Below are 18,084 nucleotides of genomic sequence, written 5' to 3' on the forward strand. Positions count from 1 at the left end.
AGCTTTTAGTCAATTGACTTGTTGTTTCATGAAATTTACAGTAAGGCTTTCCTTTTAAATCTTTTACAGAAAGCAAAGTTCTACCCTCAGACAAAACTAATTGTTTATCTTTAAGCAACACATCAAAAATCTGATCAGATTTTGAAATATCAAAACTATACTTCTTTCCACTTTTTAGTTTTGAATCATTCGACTTTTCATTACTAGAAAGCTTCTATAATAAAGAGCATACATATGGAAGACCTTTTTTAAGTTCAGCCAAATCGACCTCTGTTTTGAAATCGATTTCCTCCTCTGAGGATTCCATGGTTACATAAGTAACCTTTTCTCTTCGAGTAAATGGTTTACTCTTCAACCTTTGCTCATTTCTATATTTTTCTTTCTCTTTTTTCATAAGCTCGGTCTGCCAAACTTTTTCAGTCAAATGAGCCAGATAAGGAATATGCACATTAAGCAACTTTCTGCGCATATAAAATCCTAATCCCATAGTCACTATTTTCACAGTCTCACTTTCAGGTAATGTTACATAGCACCTACTTCTAGCATTTTTGAAATATATTAAATAATTATTGATGGTTTCACCATCTTCACGTTTCAAAGCTACTAGATCGGTAACTGCTACATTCATTTTCCCTCGATAAAACTGAACGTAAAAAACAGTTTCCAACTGATTCCATGTTGTAATCAAATTTGGTCTGAGATTCAAAAACCAAGTAAATGCATTCTTTGTCAATGATGAAGGAAAGAATTTTATTTTCAAATTCTCATCATTGGCTAAATTTCTGATCTCAACCAAATAACAAGCAACATGTTCAGTAGTGGACTCTCGAACTTCTCCAGCAAATTTTGTGGTTATTTTTAGATTTTTTACCCCTCTTGGTACTTCAGCCATCTGAACCACTTGAGAAAAAACTGACACAAAATGTAGTTAATTCATAAAATCAACATTAAGTCCAACCTGATTCAGTACCTCTTCTACAATCCTAGTTACTTGGTAGCGATCACCACGCAATCCATTTAAAACATTATCAGCATTTTCACCTCAAAGAACCACGCGGGAATTTTCTCGATTTGGAATATAATTTTCATTTTGAAAAATATTTTCTATCCCCTCATTGCTTCCCCGGGCATTGTGCCTTTCACCTTCATCATAATCGACGATTCGAGCAATCCTCTCAACTTGTCTAGCAAGATGCTCAAACCTCGATTCATGATCACCCATCATGGGATTTAGAATTGTAGTCATTTGCTGAGTCAGTAAATTGACCAGATCATGATGACTTTCTTCCACTTGTTGTCGATATGCTACCATCGAATTAGCAACATTCGAAGTGGAACCCATATGATAATCATGAGAATATTCAGAAGGTTGTGGGTTTTGAACATTATTCGCTCCATTTACATTCCCAAAATGGATAGGCGGCATAAAACCACCCGCCGGTGGAGTATAACCAATAGGAAGACCATAAGGGGGCCAACCAGCGGTTAATGGAGGTTGATATGGTGGTACAGGATCACGCGGACGAGTGTTGCGTCTAATATTTTCAGTTTGAATAGTCATAACGACTATACTTTCAGTTCTAATTGCACTCTCCGAATGTGAAGATACATCGGTTTGTTGCATGGACACTGGTATGCTATTATTGGTGGATGAACCACCATTCACATTTGATACTTCATCAGCCATGTGAATGATCTTCCCACTTCACAATCGCATACACTAAGTGATTACTAAAAAAATACTTATTTTGACACACTTTGATTTAAAACTGTCCCACCGGGCATGCCAATTTATTTTGTCGATTTTTAGCAAATCGATGGTGGTTCGATATCTAATGGTCTGGGAGCGAAACCTACTCCTCTGTGCGAGTACCAGTTTCTAGAAGTGCATCAAAACGTCTCCGATTAGACAAATTATTGAAAATAAAAAACAAAGAAATTTATGAGCTAATAAATAAGATTCAAAAATTAAAGATTTGAAAATTAACGTTTTCAAAAAAAAAAAAACTAAGTACATGGCAAATGAAAAAGTTTGTATCAGAATTAGAAAGAAACAATAAAAATGCCTTTAAAGAGATCAAAAGACTATTAAAATCATGTTAAAATGCAAAAAGATAAATTCAAACAAAGGAAATGAAGAACATTTAACAGATAAGATTAATTGGAATGTTAAGTGTACACAGAAAATAAATTGAAAGAAATAGGAAGGTGGAAGGAATCCTACAGAAAATATAACTCAAGTGCAAACTCAAGAATTTTCTGGAATGTGAGAGTGCAAGAGTGTTGTTTTCTGAGTAAAAGTTCCAACCCCCATTTACTAAGATTTTCTAGTATTTATAGGCTAATCTTACATAACTGCCCATTAATTTACAATTAAATTCGACATTTCAAATTTGAAATGCAGTCTCTCTTGGTAACCGTTCCCGCCGCGTGATTGTAGATATTCTCCATAATCTCCTCGTGCAATAAAAACTATTAACTTCCCATTTCTACAACTAATCGATCAGCTCTTTCGAAAGCTTTGCTCAATTCTTCGAATCGAATCTTCTATTCGATTTGGCTCACTCGATCAACAACACAATCGAAATACACATCAGCACCGATTACCTCCAACTTCAGATTTACAAGCATATCCTTTCGAGAAACCATACTCAACTCATTTCGATTTAACTCCCTGTTATCAAAAAATATTTTTCGATCAACAATATATAATTTTCATTACTTATAAATTACTAGAATTATAATTTTAATTAGGTAAAATATTACATCATAAAAAAATATATATATATAAGAATATGAATTTAATTAAATTCTAATAGTTATAAAATTAATTTAGTTACTTATAATAAAATAATTTTTAAAAATAAAGAACACCAATTTATAAAATAAATTATAACAATGGGTCGTTACATTTTATTAATTTATTCTAAATACTAAAATTCAATTTTATACTATTAAAAGTTTTCAAATAGGCTAAAAAAAAGTCTCATTTAATAGCCAACACTTAAAACAGAATTTTAAAAGATCTTGGACTTTAACTTTATAGTGGTTGTTCTCCCAAAATTTTATAGCTCGTTCATTACATTAGTATTCCTATTGAAAGTCAACTAATCGACAAAGACTATCTATAATTAATTAATTATGAAGGTTTTATTCGGTGGAGAATTTTAACTAGTAGAAGGCCGAGTGAAATAGTACTAAATAAAGCGTTGTAGAGTGTAACTATCGGAATACTAGCTGGACTCTCTCACTACAAAACTTACTTAGTTTTTCTAAGATCTTATAACTTATTGCATTAGTGTTTTCATTGAGAATCAGTCAACCAAAAAAGATTACCTGTAAAGTATATATTATGAACCTTTTGAGACTAATAGCACTTGAAAAGAGCAAATGTTGTAAAAAAATTAACAAAAATTGTAAAAAATTGAAAAAAAAAAAAAAACAAAACTTAAGAAGAAAAAAAAAAGAAAATTTGTAATTTGCAATACTTGATTTGCGTATACAAAACACACTCACATATGCGGTGGTATACTCACTATTTTATTTGGACAAATGCATATCACTTTTGAAACTCTGTTTCTTAGTTTTCCAATAGCACTAGAACCGTCTAGTTTGGATCTATATAGTTCATATTATGATCCAATTAGTGTATAAAATTCAAGATTTGACAGCATTAGAAATACTCATTACACTAATTTTTTATTGTGAGTTTTCACCTACAATTATTGAGAATTAAAAAATGTGAGCAACATAAAAATTGTAGAGATCAAGTTCTCATTTCTAATGATTCCATGTTTGCTTCAATTCAATTACTATAACTCTTTATGATAGATCACTCTTATTTTAAGTAATACCTTACATTTCAATATTTTTATGGGTATATTAAATCAATTATACTCAAATTAAAAGTAAAATCTGTATAATTTATGAATGATCGCAATTACATGAGAGAATACAAAACTAATTTAAATTATACGAAAAGTAAAATAACTTTATTTAAATTAAATAAATGTATATTAAAAAGATGTAAAATAGAGATTAATTTTAGAAATGGCCATTCATGTAAATAATTATTTATTAAAAAGATGCTCTACGACATGGAAAGGACTATGGTTTTAAATTAGTAAAGACCAATTTATATTTTATATGCCCAAAATAATCTAAACTAAATTATAGTAATACTAAAACTCCCCAAGATGGCATAGTAAATCAATGAAACTATTTCCCCTGAATATATACATTATCAGAAGTTATGTTAATGGTGGAGAAAGAGAGATCCTCTTATGGAAAGGCCTAAAAAAGTTACCATTTACTTAAAGACAGTCACTATTTATTATGCTCTTCTAATTACAAACTTAAACTCTCTTCCCCTCAATGAAAACAACTTTTCTCCCACACATTATTAATTTATTATATCCTCAAATAAAAAAGGATAATGCAAACTATTGGAACTCCCAACTTCAAGGCCTTACATCCAATCAATTTAGCTTTATTTTAGATAAAAGAGAAATATTAGACTTCTTTTACTATTGAACTTCCATTTCCAGCAGGCAAACATGTCTTCTTTTTTTCTTTCTTCTTTCTTACAGGCAAATATCAAAAGGATACACATACAATAATTGGAAACAAAATTTTGTGTTTTTAAATCAAATTATTATAAGCCTTTTGATTCACCACTAACCAAATGCTTCAAACTTTCTTTTTTCTATCTAAGCAATATAGGCAGTCTTTCCAAATTTTTAAATTCTTTGGTTTGAGAAACTATAAACCCAAAAGAGTGGCCATAATAACAACCTTAACAGCCAAGAAACAAGAAGATTTGCATATATAACATTGAGAAAGTTCTCTTTCATTCCTTTGATCCTTTCACCATCCTCACATTGAACATCATTCCATAATGTCCAAGTATAGTGATACTTAATTTTCTGAAATAACAATGCACTATTTCTGAAACAATAAATTCTTAAGGAAAGTGCTCTATCTTCTTCACAATTTGTGAGTAATTCAATTTCATATTCTCTATCATTTTAATAAAAATCGTTGAAGAAAGTTGAGATGGATAACACGCCGTCCACACCTGGGAAGTTCAAGATGGAGAAAGGTTCATATTTTCATAGGCCTCGGTGGCACACTTCCTTAGCCAAGCTCACATTTTGGTCCTTTGTGTTCTTGGGTCTAATGTTCATCTTCTTCTTTAGAACCCCATCAATACCATCACCATCATCGCTTCCTACAGACCATTCACGCAGGTCCCTAAGGACCTATAACAATTTTGGTGCCGCATGGGAGAAGAGGGTTCGTTCTTCTGCAAGAATTAGGTCCCCGAATGGGGTGTCTGTGCTTGTAACTGGTGCTGCAGGTTTTGTTGGAACCCATGTCTCTGCTGCACTCAAACGTAGGGGTGATGGAGTTCTTGGCCTTGACAACTTCAATGATTATTATGATCCCTCTCTAAAACGTGCACGCCAAGCTCTCTTAGAGCGTACTGGGGTCTTCATTGTTGAAGGAGACATTAATGATGTTGACCTTCTCAAGAAACTCTTTGAGATTGTGGCTTTCACCCATGTAATGCATTTAGCTGCTCAAGCTGGTGTCAGGTATTGTTTGTTTTATACCCTAATTAGAGACTTATGTGTTCCTATGAAAAAAGGTATTGTTTTTTGACAACTCTTGAAGCTTTTAGAGAACTAATAAGCATCAATATTTGACATAGGTATGCGATGGAAAACCCCGGTTCATATGTTCATAGCAACATTGCAGGTTTTGTGAATTTGCTTGAAGTTTGTAAGTCTATGAATCCACAACCTGCTATAGTATGGGCATCTTCAAGCTCAGTATACGGATTGAACACCAAAGTTCCATTTTCCGAAAGGGATAGAACTGACCAACCTGCAAGCTTGTATGCTGCAACTAAGAAAGCAGGTGAAGAAATCGCTCACACATATAATCACATCTATGGACTTTCCTTAACAGGCTTGAGGTTCTTCACTGTTTATGGCCCTTGGGGAAGACCTGATATGGCCTACTTCTTTTTCACAAGGGATATCTTGAAGGGCAAGTCAATTCCGATCTTCGAAGCGGCGAATCATGGAACGGTTGCTAGAGATTTCACTTATATTGATGACATTGTGAGGGGTTGTTTGGGAGCATTGGATACTGCAGAGAAGAGTACTGGTAGTGGAGGGAAGAAAACCGGACCGGCTCAGTTGAGGGTGTTCAATTTAGGGAATACTTCGCCGGTGCCGGTTTCGGAACTTGTGAGCATTTTGGAGAGGCTCTTGAAAGTTAAGGCAGAGAGAAACATCATGAAGTTGCCAAGAAATGGTGATGTTCAGTTTACTCATGCAAACATTAGTTATGCTCAGTCAGAGTTTGGTTATAAACCAAAAACGGATTTGCAGAATGGTTTAAAGAAATTTGTTCAATGGTACATCAATTACTATTCTGATGGCAAGAAAGCTGATCAGTGAATGATTTTGTGGTAGGATCGTAGGAGGGTAAATTTGGGAGAACAATAAACAGTCAACATGCATCTTGAGATATAATTGTTTGATTTTTTATGTGAATTTTTTGGCTGATTTTTATTGTAGCCTACTATAATTCTTGTAGTTGTACTTTGGCATTTCTGTTCTGTTGCTTGTTCAATGTGCTCTTCATATGTGACAAAGATGGCTTATGAGGAGGTTCATTGTTTCCTGCATTGAGGAAGTCTTGTTCATGCTTGGAGACTAACTAATGCCTTGGCACCTAGTATCAAATAGGAAGAATCACATTCTTCTCTTTAGTCTTTTCCCTAAATGTAATTATTCTTGTAACATTAGAAAATGTAGCATTCATTGCAAGTGTATATGCCTTTTGTTTGTTGTCACTAGAACAGTATATGCTGATTTCAGGCCATGTAATATTTTGAGAAATTTAAATTTTAGTTTACATAAGTTTACAACTTCAGTTTGATTGATATTGAAAATTTCAATATATATATATATGATGCATATTAGTGGTTTAGAGAATGAGAGTTAAATCTAGGCCTCTTTTAATTTTGTTTGAGTAATCTTAGAATTGAATGGGATTTTTGAATTATGTAGAGTTACTTCGGAAGAAAAGTAGAAGATATTTTTATTTTGTCTATTGTAAAAAGAAGGATTCAGAAAAGAATTGTGTGCAAGTTATATAGCTGTGAAATCTAGTTGGATAGAATAATTAGGAGATTATTTTGTTTTATCCCTAAGATATAAAACTAGAAACAGAGAAGAGACAGAGAAGTGACACAGCCATATATCTTGGTTCAGCTACTCAGTGCAATGTAGCTTATATCGAGTCTCCATCACAACAATGACAGAATTTCACTATCTTTGAACAAGATTACATTCACAAATTTTTTTTAAAATTCTACCCAATCCTATCTGGGACAAAGTCAACTTTTATCCAAGCTAGATTTGACTAGAAACTCACCTTAACTTTCAACTACAAAGTGCTCACCCAATTTATAAGAGAATCTTGTCAGGATCATGAAAACAAAACAAAAATACATACAAAAAATTTCTGAAATAAGCATTGACTTTTTTCCAAGTCTAACTCTTTCTACTTTTTTCATTAAAGGAATTGCTACCTACGGTTCACCACAGATTTTGCGGATGGCATTTATGATAGAATTTCAATAAATAATGAAAGGAGTTGGAGTTGAGAAGCATGTTGTGGGACTATGTTAGGGAAACTATCCGCCACGGGTTTGAACAGAAGATGAATAGATTAAAGAAGAAGAATGAAGAGGCATAGGCATACTTGGACAAGTGACCTAAAAGGTCATGGACAAGAGCATTTTTCAGTCATGGATCGAAGATGGACAACATTTATAACAATGGCCATGAGGTATTTAACTCAAGAATCAAGGAGTTAAGAGCGAAGCCAATTGTAAAACTATTAGAGGAGGTTCGGATATTTATAATGAGATCAATTGTCAAAAATAAAGTGAAATTATCTCACCTTATTGGCAAGGTGCCCCCAATCCAACAAAGTCGGCTGCAGAAGATCAGGAAAGAATCGTAAAAGTGGACACCTATATGGTGTAGAGATGATGGCTATCAAAGTTTGAAATGTACGACTGGCCTACTAACATAGCAGTTGATTTAAGTAAAAGCATCTGTACTTGTAAATTCTGGCAGATAGCAAGTCCAATATGATTTTTTAGTTAACATTTTTAATTTGTACATTTAAGAGTTTTAGATTATGACTAATTAAAATTTGAATCTGTAGGCATGTCGTGTGTCCATGCATGTGTAGCAAGTTTAAAGATAAACAGAAATTTCGAAGACTTTTGCCATCATTGATTAACTATGGAGACATATAAGGCTATATATATGCATTCCTTAAATCCAATACCGGGTGAGAAACTGTGAAAGAAATCTGAATACAACAAGTCTCAAGCACCTAAAAGTAGGACAAGGCCAGAAAACCTTAAAAAGAAAAGGAGAAAGGAAACTGATGAAGAGCCTTCGGGAAGTAAAAAGTCCAAAACTGCAACAAAGTTAAAGAGGGTGTACAAGGAATTCACTTGTATCTACTGTAGTGTTAAAAGACACACTAAAAGAAGTTGTTCTCATAGGAAAGCTGATGATATTGCCTAAGCTCTTTTTGCTGCTGCAGCAGCTGTTGTAGCTAAATCTAAATTCCAAGATAGAACTAACGTAAATGCACCCAATGATGCTGCGACAACTACTGGTATACAAACTGTGGATGCTCCACAGGCTTTAGAGATTGCCATCACCCAACCCACTTGTTCACAACCAGAAATTATAGAGTAAGTAACATTATATAATACATTAATTAATTATAGTAACTTAATCTATCAAATACATCTATTTACATGTAGGTGCCTCCACCTCCACCTCCACTCACAAGGCTGGATAAGCTACTGCATAACGAAGAGCAACTCCGAGTGTGGACCTAATGCAAGAAACTAATTCTAGTACAACATCAAGGTTGGCAGGATTTATGAATTTTTTTTTTTTTTACTCTGGGCTTCAAAGCACCAAAGAAGAAATAGAGATTAAATTATATTGTCTTTTGTGGATGAATTTGATAAATGTAATCCGATGTATTTTGATGTTGTCTTGTGGCTGAAGTTTGTGTTAGTAGTTGTTTATGTCTTTTGTAATGTCTTATATAAGGCTGTATTTTGGAACCTTTTAAATAGTTCTTTTGTTTTGTGTTTGTAATGATGATACTCTAGACATCATTTTTGGTTTATCATGAGTTAGAATGCTCATTGTCATGACTATGGTTGACTTATAAAATCATATTCAAAGTTTATTATTATACCTTATTTTGTAATTTAGAGATTTTGTATATATATGACAAGTTGGTTCATTAGTTTTAAGTGCAGATTTGTAAAATACTTCTTCAGTCTCTTGTTTATCCTTGTATTTATCATTTTACAGGTTTAGTAACTTCTAATTTACAGAATCGTACATATTTATAATAGAAAAAATGTACATATTTAAAACATTTGGAAGAAAATGTTACGCAATTACAACTTTTTAAAATACCAGACGCAATTATAACTTTCTTAATTATATATAAACTGCGATACCCTGCCAATATAAACTGCCACTGGGTGTAGCGGTTTATGCACAAGCCAAATTCAACATAAACTGCGTCAGGATGTAGCGGTTTACGTGCAATTCTATTTTGCGGTAGGGTGTCGCGATTTACATATAATTAAGAAAGTTGTAATTGCGTTTGGTGTTTTAAAAAATTTTAATTGCATAACGCTTTCTTCCAAATGTTTTAAATATGTAAATTGCCCTTTATAATATCCTGAGTGAATTTACAGGTTTAGTTTACAGGTTTAGTCATAACTTACAATTTACAAAACAGATTTCTATTAAAAAAAAATATAATTGTAAGGACATTAATTAAATTTTATTCATCACTTTTCTACACCCAAACCATAGTCAATAATTACAACTACAAACAAAAAAAAAAAAAAATTCAAAATATTATTTCATACTTTTAAAATCTTAATTTCAGTTTTTATTGCACCAATTCTCCAACCCACATCCATCTTCCGGTGCTCAGTGTTATTTTCATTTTCATTTCTCCCAGGCATATCTTCTTGTTCCTCATCATTTGTCAACACAAAGAGTCTATACCATCTTTTTTCAGAGATGTCATAACAAGAATCACAAAATAAATTAAGCATCTATAAAAAAAAGAGGTAAATTCAAGAACTTACTTATAGTTTGGGTATCCAAAAAATGGTCTTTTTAGATTTAGGACTTGTTCGGGTAAGCTTTTAAGAAAAGATCTTTTTTCGAGTTATCTTTTTTTAAAAGATCTTATATAGAGAAATAAAAGTAATTTTATGTTTGGATATCTCATGTAAAAAGGTCCTTTTATCTATCAATTATGTTTGGGTATAACAATATAAAAGTACTTTTTTGTTTATTTATTACATGAAAAACATTTTTTTTAAGGAAAAAAATCTTTTAAAAAAAGATATAAATTACAGCTTCTCAAAAAAGATCTTTTTTATTTTACTAGTGCTTTTATTTTTACTATTAGAAATTTATCAAACACGTTAAAAAATAAAATAAAAAATTTTTTCATTGAAAAAAAATCTTTTTTTAACAAAATAATGACGCCCAAACATGCACTTACTTTTATTTCAAACAAACGAAGAACAAAATGCATCCTACAACCACACCATTGTAGAACTTTTTCAGCTCTACTTCTTGGGTTTCTTTCCAAACTTCCATGTGAATGAGACTTGTTACAGCTTTCGAAATCTTTGCTGGTATTCTCCACCATCTTCTCCAATACCTAAACAATAATTTCAATTTGGGACTTTGGCACTTATTAAGGTTTTATGTTTATTAAAAGGGACTAAATTGAATCTAAGCTAATTTTTTTTATGTCGATACAATCTTATTATGCCAAGTAATCATTCATGTATCATTTAATATTTTAGGTGAGTATTCTATTAATAAAATTAACAAAAATGCTGACATGAGTCACTTATTAAAAATTAGAGATTTAAATTGAGTTAATTAAAATTTGAGTGAATATCCCACCAGTTCTCTGACAATTGTCTAGAAAGGACAACAAAATCTTTAAGAAAAAACTCGACTCAACTCTTGATCTTTTTTTAGGATTGATTAGTTCTTGTGCTAAAAAAAATAATATTCACATTTTTTTTGACAGAATCTAATTAATCCTATAAAAATAAAATTTTAGGAGCTGAATTGATATTTTTTTTATTAAAAATTTTATTGTCTTTTGAAATAATTGTAAGGACTATTTTAAAATACCGATTTAAAGCTATTTACAAATTTCAGGATTATTTTGAGTATTAATTGGAACATGTCACAGGGTCAAAAAAGGAAAATTAGCTTCATTTTCATATTACATTAGCAAATTACAAAAAGTATCGGGCACTGCCGCTTGGTTATTTTCGATCCCTCCCAGGCTCCGACTTCTTTGATCGAAAGCTCGTCAGTTCTGAATCCATGGAAGCCCTTCCCACGGTTCACAACAGCCACCAATCTCTCTGCTCTTCATTTCACTACTCTTCCCCCTCCCCAACACAATCCACCTGTTGTTCTCTCCTTCGCACACCACTTTCTCCGCCCTCCTCCTCATCGCCTCCATCTTCTTCTATCAGAGCCTCTTCTTCCTCTCATTCTAATTCTTTACCGTCACCTCCTTCCTCCGACCCTCCTCAACAAAATTTTCAATACTTAGTTCCCTCCCTCGCCACCGTAACTGCAGCATCGGCGTTTTTGTTTCTAGGGTTTTGTAGAAACGGTTTCGTCAACAGGCCAGTAACACTAACGACCACGCTCTCCTCGATCGAAACAATTCCGGAATCGTTGGATTTGGATGGCAAGAACTATCTTGATGAAATCTTTGGTGGCAAGCCGTACCACGTTCAATCCACTCTGCACCTGAAGCTGAAAGAGAGAATCCCCGTTGTTCACGGCTTCAACAAAGCAAAGACCGATGACGACGATGCCTGGCAAGTACTGAAGGCGCATGTGTTTAGCTGCAGCGAGCAATTGGAGATGGTGAGGGTTGGATTCGAGGAGATATTGGACAATGAGAGGGATTTAAGCAAGGCGAGTCAAGATTGTGTTCTTGAGTATCTGGAGAAACTTGACAAGTACATAGTCATGTTGAAGGGTATTAAGTTGGCCATGGAGAAGTGTGAGAGGGAGAATGGAAATGTTAAGTATTATCTTAGGTTGTGGAGCAAGCTCGTTGAGGAAATTAGGGTCTTCGAGGGAAACATGGTTTGTGCTTTGAAGCAGCTCAAGGAACTTGAGCAAGAGTAAGAACAATTTCTTTCAAGGCTCATAGCTATTTACCCTTTGTGGCCTATTTCAAATGCAAAGTATTGGTTTATTAAATATTAACTATTGTAATTAGAAGCACTAAGCCTCTAGGACTCGTCTTGAGGGATTTGGATAGTACGCATGAGTATCTAGGTTGAAATTTCATAGCCATAGTGTAACCAAAAAAAGAATTAGAAGCTCTTTGAGTAAGCATGGGCGAGCATATATGTGCATATATATATATAGTTAAGAAATGGATTGATGTACTAGTAATTCGGTCCTAGAGGTTTTATAATGCAGCATCTTGGTGGTTATAATATGCCTTATTACTTTTGCTTTGGGTTTAATTTTGCTTGGATTGTTAAGTTAGTTAATTCAGGCATAGGCTTTTGAGAACTTAGCTTTGCCATAGTTGATGAGTTTTGCCAATTATGCATTTCTTGAAATTGGTATGCCTTTATAGATTCTAAATAATTTGCTCCATGTTTCTGATTTTGACATTTTGAGGAGTGTATGAAGCAGATTACTCATTGTTATTGCAGATAATCTGGGACCACTTTTCATAGCTTTTTTCGTTTCTCAGCAACTCGGTTGTGCTGTGACTAGTTGATAGATGAATCATTCCTTACTAGGAACCCTATGAAATCCATGTGGAATTATTCGCTTGTAATGAAATCTCGAGCAGAGAATCAACTTCTGTGTAAGTGAATTTGTGACTCTAATTTCCTATGGATAATAGTGTTTGCAGGTGTGTATTAAACTATTAATTAAATTTGTTAGTTTGTTATTTGGGTCAGTTAGTAGTTTAGTCCTAGCAGGAAGGTTAGTTTTCCATGTAAATATACACAGTTTCTGGAATGTTGGAATATCAATAAGAGTTTACATTTTTCTCATTCACTATTTTACCTGAATCTCTATTCCTTGATAAATAAATAGCTATATCCTTTTTCTTTTACATTTGTATTGCAGCATTTAACTGCTTAAATCCTTTATGGCCTTACTACAGGTTGTTCAATAGAGTTTAAGTGTACAATATCCATTTATCAGTTGGCAATGTTAATATTACTAATCAATTCAGTTTTCAAAAACTTGGAATTAGATAATGGGATTCTATGTTCATGATAAATTAATTTCATAATAAACCTCATTGCTGAGATTTTTAATAAATTTTATGAAATTAATTTACAAATTGGAAAGTGAAAGACAATATTTAGGTGAAAGTCAAAAACTTGTTTTAAGGCATTATTATATTCAATGACCATATAATGTTATTGCGGTTAATAACATCTAGTTTCTTGTAACTTTATGTTTCAGGAGTTATATTGATTAAATTTTATAACTCGTTACAACTTTAAAGTATCATATACGAAACCCTTTTTCGTTGATATTTGGGTTACAACTAAGAAGCTTAGATTCATCAATTGTGTTGCTAATAATTCAAAATGGCTTCTAAACTTTACAAAGATGCCTCCAATGGTGATGAGGCAACAACAAAGCCTGTTCACTTCTTCAAGATCCTGCTCCCGAGCACCATTTTAGATGGAAAAATTGTAAGCAAGTCTATTAGGTAGCGTTTGTTTTGAGGTATTGAGACAGAGAGACTAAGAGATTGAAACTCAGTATTATGTTTGTTGGTTCAAAAGACTGGTACTAAAATTTCTGTCTCAAAAAGTGGGAATACAGGATTAAAATTTTTAGAGATGAGACTGAAATTTTAATAACATTTTATACCTAAAATACCTTCATTTCAATTAATTAATTCTAATTTTATCCTTTGTACAAATTAAATTAGAATTTCATTCTTGTTTCAATTTCTGTCTCCCACTTTGCACCAAACAAAATATTGAGATTTATTTCGATCTCTGTTTCTTAGTCTCTGTCTCTTAGTCTCAGTCTTTCCATCTCTGTCTCTTCACCAAACCCTACATGGGATATTAAAAGAGAAACCAAGCTAATTTACAATTGTTTTTAGACAACATTATTTGATATCGTGCTCAAGTGCCTTATCACATTTTTGTTTTTTGTTTTTTTTTTTTTTTGTTTTTTGTTTTTTGTTTTTATCAAAAGTGGCATAGCCTAGCTTTTCTCTTTAGTTTTTACCTTTCCAATGTAGAACCAACACACTAGAACAGAACACGAACAAAATTATTAAACAATTTTAAATATAATACTACAAATCTTGTGGACGTTAATCTAATATATATAGTTTCTTGTCAAGATCAAATTCTATCAACTTTATACTCACTAGCATAATGCCACATATTCAATTCGTTTTTGACATTTTACCTGGAATATAACACATTTGTAACTTAATGAAAAACTAGGCTAACCTAGTTTACCAATGTGTATTCCCTATCAAAATGTCAAGTGTTTTTGATAAAGTTATTGATGTATACAATTAAACTTGAGTTTATTAGAACACACTATATGATATATTCATATTTAATTTGAATCTATATGATAGATGATTCCTAGAAAGTTTGTAACGGAATATGGAGAACGCTTGTCCAACAAAGTTGTTCTTAAGCTTCCAAATGGCACAGAATGGGAGGTATATTTGGAGAAACATGATGGAAGAATTTGGTTACAAAATGGTTGGAAAGAGTTTGTGGAGTATCACTCTCTACGGTTTGGGGATATATTGGTTTTTAGATTTGATGGAACATCTCATTTTAATGTGTTCATATGTGATATGAGTGCCACGGAAATAGACTACCCCTTCAAGAATAAATATGGTAAAAGGGCCAACACTAGTGATGAGGAACTTCTTCCTCGTAAAACCAAGAGAACAAATGCAAACAACAAAGATGGGGGTACTTCTAATATTCAAGACAATACCATTTCCCATTTGTGTTTTATCCTTATTTAATTCTTAGATGAAATTTTTATAACTTCTTGTGTTTAATTTGTTTCTTTTTTTCTAGGTAAGTTGAAGAATCCAAGGGAAGGAAAGATGTCCAATGACTTGCTTTCTAAAACTAAACCATCGGGTTTTGGAAAATTTGAAACTACAGAAGTTGCGAAAAATACTTCCTTCACGGTTATGATAAAACCAAACAGAGGATCATGTTGCATGGTATGTATAATATTCTATACAGTAAACACCCGAATCAATGACTAAAAAATTTTAGATAGGTCATTTTAGTTTTTTTAAAAAAATTATTTTCTAAAAATCCTCGAAAATGACTATAGTCGGATAGATTAGTTCCTTCTTTACTTTCAATTAAATTTTTAATATGTGTATGGATAAATAAGTTTTAACAAATTAAATTTTTAATATGTGTATGGATAAATAAGTTTTAACAAATTTTACTATAAAACAACTATGTAAAGAGAAATTTTTGGGGATCAGTAATTTTTAATAATTTTTTCCATCATTTGATTAGCACATATACTAAATTATTTTTAATAAATAAATTTTACTAATTCATGCATGCAAAATCTGAAAAATATGAACATAAATTATATTAATTCATATATGCAAATTTTAGTAAATATATGTGCAAATTATATGCATTTTGTATGCAAAATTTCTGTAAATATATATACCAATTATTGCTGGTCAAGTACTAGTTAAAAATGATATATTTGCTGGATGGTGACCTAACATTACTTTTAGATGAAAATAAATATACTCTAGGACAAAGTAGTCCATTTTCAAAACGACTTTCTCATGAGAATAATTTTTTAGAATTTTTAATTTAGAGAATAAAATATTATTGAAAACCAAAGTGTCTCGTTGGAATTTTTTGAGAATGGATTTGGGTGTTTATTCTATAGTATATAATAAACGTGTGTCTAATCTCATAAACTAAACACAACTAAGTATGCATCTTATGTAGTGGTTACCGAGGGGCTCCTTAAAGGATTATATCAAACCTGGCAAGCAAACTGTTACATTGTTGGTTGGAGAAAGATCTTCAAAGGTTAGGTTGATCTATTACCAAAAACATTCTACCGGTTGCCTTACAGCAGGTTGGACAAGATTTGCAAGGGAATCTGATTTGGAAGTAGGGGATGCATGTTCCTTTGAATTACTAACTAGCCATTCTGAAGACATAGTCATGAAGGTTTCCATTTTCAAGCACTCCACTACTGAGCCATAATTGGGCATCAACCTATGTTTTTATCATGACAAGTACAAATAAATTCTACTCATTTTATCTTATCAACCATGTGCTTATTATGGACAAAATTTTATATATTTAATTAATTATGTCTTCTAAAATACCTGCAAATGTTTGTCAGTATTTAATTTTGAAATGAATAAGAAATTATTGAATATTGAAATACAAAATTACTGAACCATAACCATAACCATGATATATATCCTCAAATCTCAAAGTTCTCAAAAATGACAGTGAGGAGAATTCTATATGGGTCTCCAGTCTCTTACATTCTTCCTCATCTCAACTTTGTCATTCGTCTCTTAGAGATTTGATTGAATTAATGACAAACCATATGAATTAAGTCAGCTTTTGGATCTATTTGTTAAAATAAATTCAAATTGTGTATAATAATATGATATGATATTATTATTTATTAAATTTAAGATAATATTTATATTATATTTAATTTGTTTAATTTAGATTTTTTAAAATAAATAAAGTGATAAAGTAAAAAATTAATCACTATTTAATTTATAACTTTTATTGAGCTCTATTATATTAATTTAAAAGTGATTAATTCCCTCACTTTATTACTTCATAACTCTCTTATTTTAGAGGAATTTGATATTAATTTGTTATAACTTTTTTTTTAAAAATTTTTTCATGTATTATTATTTAATAAATATTTTGTAATATAAAATATTTTTTTATTTATTTATCAACTTAAAATTATTTATATTTTTTAATAATAAAATCTCTTTAAAAAATTGAATAAACTAATCCAATCAAAATCACAATAAATTGGAATTAGTTATGATTAAATTGAAAAATAAAGTCAAACAATAATGCAAATTAAAACAAATTATCTACTTTCGAATAGATTGATTTTTCTTTCAAAACAAATCTAAACAGCAATATTCTGCAAATATCTCACTATCTTTACTAATCATTTTGTATAGAATTAAATAACATCTAAAATATTTTTATGATATGCAAGTATATTAATAGACACTAATATACTTATTAATCTATCATTTTATAAATTAAATTTGGATGATAATAAATTTGATTTTAGCCAAAATAGCATGCTATATTAAAAAATCATAAATTTTCTCTTAAAGTTAACAAAGTATCATTTTATAAATTATATATAATAAAAATTATTTTAAAAAAATTGTTACCGGAATCTCTTTTATTTAGAAGATTATAAATTTGTTTAGGTGTTTTTAAGTTGTTAGAAAAAATATTTTTTTAATAAAAAATAAATTTTTTTTTATTTTTTGACGTAATTGATTAAATTTTAATAGTAAAAATAACAGTATTAAAAAATTTTAAAAAATATCATTTTTAAAAGTTACAATTTATATTATTATTTAAAGAGGTCTTTTTATTTAAAAAAATATTTTTAACGAAATAAATAAGGCAAAGACTTATATGCAATTATTTTCATATGAAATTGCTAGTTAAAAATCTTAATTTGACATATTTAACTAAATTATTATTTAAAAATTATCAACTAACAATTTCACATGAATATTTATTAATAAATAATTAAAAATTTATATCATTATATCTAAATATAATTATTAAATAAAAAATATTTTTATATGAAATTTTTAAATATAAAATTACTTTTATCTTTT

The 18,084-nt window shown here is 31.0% G+C and overlaps 3 protein-coding genes across 3 annotated transcripts; all 3 read left to right on the forward strand.

Annotated features, from left to right (window-relative positions):
- The first annotated feature begins 1,817 nt into the window (after positions 1 to 1,817).
- On the forward strand, positions 1,818 to 6,470 carry LOC130934688 (UDP-glucuronate 4-epimerase 3-like). The gene is made up of 3 exons (XM_057864231.1): positions 1,818 to 1,838; positions 5,047 to 5,597; positions 5,714 to 6,470. Exons 1-3 carry the CDS (start codon positions 1,818 to 1,820, stop codon positions 6,468 to 6,470), a joined length of 1,329 nt encoding a protein of 442 aa, XP_057720214.1.
- A 4,931-nt stretch (positions 6,471 to 11,401) lies between these two features.
- On the forward strand, positions 11,402 to 13,229 carry LOC130932853 (uncharacterized). Its single transcript, XM_057862296.1, has 2 exons — positions 11,402 to 12,328; positions 12,875 to 13,229. The coding sequence occupies exons 1-2, from the start codon at positions 11,508 to 11,510 to the stop codon at positions 12,876 to 12,878; spliced, it is 825 nt and encodes a 274-aa protein (XP_057718279.1). The 5' UTR covers positions 11,402 to 11,507; the 3' UTR covers positions 12,879 to 13,229.
- A 545-nt stretch (positions 13,230 to 13,774) lies between these two features.
- LOC130934689 (B3 domain-containing transcription factor VRN1-like) lies at positions 13,775 to 16,506 on the forward strand. The gene is made up of 4 exons (XM_057864232.1): positions 13,775 to 13,882; positions 14,797 to 15,145; positions 15,257 to 15,408; positions 16,175 to 16,506. Exons 1-4 carry the CDS (start codon positions 13,775 to 13,777, stop codon positions 16,436 to 16,438), a joined length of 873 nt encoding a protein of 290 aa, XP_057720215.1. The 3' UTR covers positions 16,439 to 16,506.
- Positions 16,507 to 18,084: the final 1,578 nt, after the last annotated feature.

The sequence above is a fragment of the Arachis stenosperma genome, chromosome 6 (assembly GCF_014773155.1).
Source record: "Arachis stenosperma cultivar V10309 chromosome 6, arast.V10309.gnm1.PFL2, whole genome shotgun sequence".
Lineage (NCBI taxonomy): Eukaryota > Viridiplantae > Streptophyta > Magnoliopsida > Fabales > Fabaceae > Arachis > Arachis stenosperma.